The 6731-nt window shown below is 35.8% G+C and overlaps 1 protein-coding gene across 1 annotated transcript in view; it reads right to left on the reverse strand.

The window, feature by feature from the left end:
• Window positions 1–904: 904 nt before the first annotated feature.
• LOC113231810 (probable ubiquitin carboxyl-terminal hydrolase creB) overlaps window positions 905–6731 on the reverse strand; it is a 19621-nt gene continuing 13794 nt past the window's right edge. The window contains exons 9-10 of the mRNA XM_026466345.1: window positions 5027–5229; window positions 905–4034 (exon numbers count right to left, since the gene is read on the reverse strand). Coding sequence (XP_026322130.1) covers window positions 3668–4034; window positions 5027–5229 — 570 coding nt within the window. The 3' untranslated portion in view covers window positions 905–3667. The remainder of the gene's footprint in view (window positions 4035–5026; window positions 5230–6731) is intronic.

The following is a 6731-nucleotide window of genomic DNA, read 5'->3' on the forward strand; positions in this document are numbered from 1 at the left end:
GCACTAACAAAAGACCTCTACTGGAGTTGGCGGGACGAACCGGCTTTATCTAGGGAATTGATAAAAAGCTGCACAGTCCTTATCGACAAGTTAATACGGTAGGGATAGTAAACTAATGTTAACTTCACAAATATCAGTATAATTACATGATCATTATTTAATTCTTGTTGTAAACATGTCTGTTCGAACTACAGGAATACCTATAATAACGATTTAGTTAAATTTTCCTTAGTGTGGAATTTTACTTAATGCCTTGGACATCAAGTTGCATAGCATGTAGGTAAATAACACATACTCACATTTCAGTAGTATAGTCGAATTTGATGTGTTCTACAAAAAGGTAGGTAGGCAACGATATCTATGCTTCATGTCTTTGTAAGTAGATATTTCTTTTTGTGACTAAATTATGATGACACAATCATAATTATGTCACTCACGAGCCATAAATAGTGTCACTTATCAATATTCTCACGTACTCTTAATCTGATAAAAGTATGTTTTATTTAGCTCTCATAACAATAACCACCATCTTGTTGCATGTTTTTCACGCTATGAGATAGTTTATCGCGTGTTGGTGACGTTGCAACAGGTATCCAATAAACAACGTAAGTGTAAGGAACAAAGAAAATAATAATATAAACGACACGTAACTTTACGTCCTCGAAATCTAGAAAAAAATTGTAATAATTAATAATAATATAAATAATAAGAGCTAACTAATCAAGTATAAAAAAGCTTCTCGAAATATTGTCATTTGTAAAGAAATTAGCAAAAAAAAAAAAAAAGCAAACGCCTAAGGTTAGTTTGCGACTTTGCATTACTGCGAAGTGTCATGACAGTTTTTTTTTAATGGTTTTTTTTTAGTCAGAGAAGAAAAAAAAAATAAAAAAAATGTTTATTGAACTTATTTTTATTTCTCCAATCCAAGTCATATTTAAAATCATAACATTTTGTTCGATATAATAACATAAAACTCGTATATCTACTGACAAGAAATTCGCCTTTTTCAAAGGTCTTGGAATGGCAATACGCAACAAATTTACACCGATCTAAAAATTACATGAATAAAATGAGGAAGGAAAAAGAAGTTTTAAAATTATAATTTGTATAAATAACATGTTGGTCATACGATGATTCGTATACAGAATGTACCGTAAAACAGGGCTACTTGATCATCATTTTGGGCATTTTTGATAAAAAAACAGGATGCTTATTAAGCTCAGAATATTGTACTGAACTATTTATTATATAATATACTGATGACATCAAGGCATGTCATGTGTTGAGATGCACAAAATATCATATAAAAAAAGATGTTAATAACCAAGTTGTCTCGTTTTAGAGCTACGTGTTGTACGGTAGCAATTTTTGAGTATTTTGCAGTAATACTGTTTGTACAATAGAATGATAATAATTCTCAAAATTAAAATGGTTCTAAAATATTTCAATTTACTCTCTGAGACCAGAAAACTATTTTTAAACGCGACGAATTGGAATTGTGAGTCATGGAAACGGCAATTCGATGTAAATCATCACTGTATACTGATAAAGGCAAAGAAAACTGAGCCTTGTAAAGAATTAAATTATGGAAGGTCAGATTGTTGTGACTGTATAAAGGGAAGTTATATTACTTCTCTCTAGATCTACCTCTACAATCACAATCATTTGAGAGAGAGACAGAGAGAGCGATATATAGGCATAATATTTGTTTTCTCTTCCATAAAATGTTAGCTTTACATGTTACACAATCTCTATTTATTACTTTACATTGAACGTTTGAGTTGTGTTGCCATAGAAAATTTGTCAATAATCTCCACAGCAAAAAGCTAATCTTAACAATAGCAATATTTCATAAATATATAGTATTAAAATGTAAATAAAAGCAGTCGTTGGTAGCAAGCATAATCGTTGTAGTCTCAATGAAGAGCTGCGGTTATTTGAACTAACAATTTTCAATTCTAACAATAAAGAAAGTTGAACCAATCAGTTCTGGTTCAGGGTAAACAAACTAACTACATACATATGTATATAAAAGTTCAAATACTTTGCCCATTTGTGTCATTGCTGGCCTTTATTGTTCATGGGAGTTCTTATAACCGCCACCCGTTTTATTTCTACATAAAATCTAAATAATGTGCGTTCTGGTACTTAATTGTGTACTCATTACTGGCAAAGATAATTTGCGGTAAAATTAGGCTACGAGCCGACAAGAATTGAACCCTTGCCATATGACGGAACAGTTAAAAAAAGTCCGACTTTATATATAAAATGAATTTTGCTACCATTATCATGACATCACTCGACTAGTCGGCTTAGTGTTGCCATTTCAACTTTTGACAGATTGTCAAAATAACAGATAATTAGTACAAACTTTTGAAAATGTTGCTCTGTGTAGTTTGACAGTTTCAGAGAAAGTGTTTTAAACGGCAAGACTGAATCAGAACATTGGTCACTAGGCTTTCTCCTTACGCGGCTAACCTGCAGGTAAGGACAACTAACCTCTCGTTGGAGAATATCACTGATGAGATGTTACAATAATGGTACAAGCTTTTTCAATAATACAATTGTACAATATCCAGTAATATACACAATTAAGCGTCTAGTATTACTTTGTAGTAAAAATTCGATGGTAAACTCTAATATAGATTGAAAGCGACAATACATTTTGTTAAACTATCTGCTACAAGAGTACACATATTGGTCTCGCAGGTACTAAAATATGATTTCAGAATATTCATTAATATATCTTTGAAGCTATGAAAATAATTTTTAAATATACGAGGTACATTATTGTTACATTTTTGAACTGTTCATTACGAATTATTTAACCTTTTTTTTATTAATAAAAATTGATTATGTTTGTTTAGGAATATAAATTCAGTGTTCCTACATTTTGACGATTGGTGCATTCAACGTTATAACAATGTGCGAATTATTTTAACTACAATGTCTCCAATAACGGCAAATACAGATATTTAACTGCGACAGTTTAATGGCAATAAATAGAAGCTATTATGTATTTCACAAACAGACAATATAGAATATTTTAGGCCAATATTTTGTGAAATTCAGCAATATTCATTTGACTATACAATATACCATCATCTCAATGCAAATGTACGTTATATTCAATATACATGAGTATATAATTGAAGTTTATACTTTTCTATTTATATAATTATGTTTGTGTCCATATTGTCAGTTGTAACAAGTGAAAATATTGTGAAATGCTCTATATTATAAACTTTACAATATATTTTGATCAATTTCTATATCCTAAAATATATATTTTAGCTACATTTATAATATCACTTGAGGCCGACACACATCTGTGCCTACAACTAGAGTAATGTCTTTTAAGCATCTAACAGAAGACGAACGACACTGCAGTTTCCGCGCCGCAACTTAGGCACCCTCGACGCTACCCGGTTACGGTGCCGAACGGGTAGCGAGTGAGCGAGCTTGAGTCGTCGCGCGGACGATGCCACCACGACTAACCTTCAGGAAAACGCGCAATGAAAGCTACCATTACCACGCCGTATAGCCATCCCAATCATATAAATATCTAACCGTTTACAATGGTATCTCCCATTTAAACGATACCGCTCGATCGCAACCGTCGGACGATCGCTCGATAGACCACGAGCGGAGCCGACACGGCGCGTCACTAGCCGACCTCGCTTTTGACGTAGAATAGAAGGTACGGCGTGGCGGCGGAGCGGAGTTTGGGCTCGGCGGAAAGGAGGTCCTCGAACTCCTCGTTGGAGATGGGCTTGACGAGCTCGTCGTCACAGGCCAGCCAGGTGGCGCTGCGCGGGCGGGGCACGCAGCAGTCCTTGGCCGCGCAGCCGGCGGGCGACGGCCGCGGCCGGTTGAACAGCCGCAGGAAGGAGGACGTGTTGGCCGTGGCGTCGCCGGCGCCTGCGCGCGTGCACTTGCCCTCCTCGCCGGCGCAGCCGTCACGCGCGTACGCCACGTAGTGCCCGCCAGTCAGCGTCTGCCCCAGGTGCATGATCACCGCCCAGAGGATGTATCTGTAACCACACAACGAACAACTCATCTTCGACTGTTACATTTCAGTTTGTCGATTGTATACATTTATTTTCAACTACGTATTTCAGCCTTTGATGATTAAGGCCCAATTTTTGCCGGACGGAAGCGTCAATAAAAAGCTGAATAAAATCGGGAAATGTTCTCTCCACGCGATTGATACCAGAAGAAAAATTTTCAAGTGCCGCATCAATGAAGTTAGTTTCACGCACTTTGGAAATGTAAGAGACTAGAGCTATACTGACGCCTTTTCAGTGACAAACCTCATAAGTGCACTATTGCGGCGTTCTTGACTTTATACATACACACGACCTTTACCTATGCATATAAGCAAGAAATCAAATTATCCATTGAGCTTAACGTAATTTTTTGCTTAAACTTAGGCAAAGTTCGTTTTGTAAATAAGTAAAATTGCTTAAGTCTTTGCTTAGACGAATTCAAAGTCCCCTTTATTTTTTTTTACAACAGATTTGTAGTTATACATCATCATCAAACTTAAGAGCTATACTCTTATTGGTGAAGCGTCTTCCAATCATCTCTCTCATAAGTCAGCTCCTTGACCTCCCTATACGACACGACACCGACCTTTGCCTCTATTTGGTTTTTGTAGCTGCGCCTAGGTCAACCTCTTCCCTTCTCCCTTCCCTTCCTATCGCTATACATTCTGTCAAAATTTCAAAGTGAAAAATACCTCCCATGTAATACCATTTTTGGATTTCGTAAAGGAAATATATCCTTTTTGTTACGTATATTATATATATATATATTATATCTATGGGTTCCCTATTTAAAAGTAAACATAACACTGATATCTGTACTTTTAAATATGGAATCTATAATATACATAAAAGGGATATATTTAAGTTAAAAAGCCAAAAAGTTGTATTTTGACTTACAACAAATTACGTGAAAGGTATCGAATTGTACCTATCGTACGTCATTCAGTTTGTACAGCATTAAGTATGGCTGAGTGTACCTGTGAGTGGACGGTTGGTCGGCGGGTCGATTGACACACAAGTCGCAGAAGCAGGGCATGAGAAGCGGCGTCGGTGCGTGACGCGTGATCTTCTCCATGCCGCCGCTGAAGCGCTTCAGCTGCAGCACCAGCAGCCGCGGCAGCCGCGAGTATGCCACGCTGCGTCGCGCTTCATTGTAGCGTAGGCAACGCTCGCACCAATACTGTAAAGGGTATTTCATTCAATATACTGTTCCTTGTAACAAAGATAAGTCCGTTTTGTTTCTATAGTTTATTCACTTATACTCCGTCCAACCATTTATTTAACTTTTGACATATGCATGCGTCCGAAGTTTCCTAATTACTAACATATAAGCATAGACAAAAAATGCGATACTTCCTGGACGCTTTTGTTTTTTAATTTTAGTGAAGCGACGTGCTCTTTAGAACCGATATTTATCGAGCCAACAGATTATGTAACGAAGATTATAAATTTATCAAGTTAATAAATTTTGGTACCTGAAAAACGAGAATGATCACTTGAATCCTCATTAACAATAACCAATTCCTGAGTATACAAATTGTCAAACGCAAGGTGCCAGTACTACCCTGGACGAACTCTTTCACAGGGAGTTCTACTGCTACTTAATTTTTGCGTGTAATTTCACCAGCACCCTTAAATTTCCTTCCTCATTCATCCTTTCATTTGTGTTGGGTTAATATTGAACATTAAAAATTTTTATTTGTATTATAATTATAAATATTGATTTTTTTTAAACGCACAGACTCATAGACCCCCACTAGGGAAATCCTGAATCGCGAGTGCCATGGACACATACATAGACAACAACAAATTACACCCAAACACATGAGAAAAATAAATGTAGGCCATACAAATATTTCTTCCGGCTCGGGAATCGAACCCGGGACCTCTGCGTCGCAAACTGCGTGGTAACTATACGCTCACGGAGGCAGTCACATCAAATTATCTTCGTTTTATAGGCAAGCAAATCACACTTGTAATCGTTTGTGAGATAAGTTTAAAAAGGTTTTTTAAAACTTTTTATAATACCTCACACAAAAGAATCGAGAGCCCTCTAACTAGAAGTCTTAATTTATCACAAGGTTCTATTTATTATTACCAGTATTAAAATTGTATAAGTTGCTCAGTTTATTATACAATTCAATATTGAGACGCACGAAAAGTACACAACTTTAAATAAATTCTGATGCAGTGGTTATGCCATACATGAAATGGCTCGAAATTAAGTCTTATGAGGAGATCGAGCATTATTATTATAAGTTTAAAATATATAAATAAATAAACAAGTAAACATAAAATATATACTATATCAGTATATACATAATATATATAATTTAAATAAATAATATAAATATACACAAATCGCAATTTAATTCACATATTTACTCACATACTTAAATCGTATTTGCGTGGTAGGCTACAGAGGGTCGATGTTAACGGTACGAGATCGTCAGGATCTGCAATTAGCATGGGTGTCCCTCAAGGTTCAATTCTAGGCCAATTTTTGTTTTTAGTTTATATTAATGACTTACCTAGCCTTATGGAGGGTGTAAAACATGAGATAGTATTGTTTGCTGATGATACTTCCTTATTATTTAAAGTTAAAAGGCACCAATGTTCCTACGACGATGTGAACAATGCTATATCTAAAGTAGTTGATTGGTTTGCTGTTAATAACCTACT

Source organism: Hyposmocoma kahamanoa, unplaced genomic scaffold (genome assembly GCF_003589595.1).
Source record: "Hyposmocoma kahamanoa isolate Upper Pololo Valley unplaced genomic scaffold, ASM358959v1 66, whole genome shotgun sequence".
Taxonomy (NCBI): domain Eukaryota; kingdom Metazoa; phylum Arthropoda; class Insecta; order Lepidoptera; family Cosmopterigidae; genus Hyposmocoma; species Hyposmocoma kahamanoa.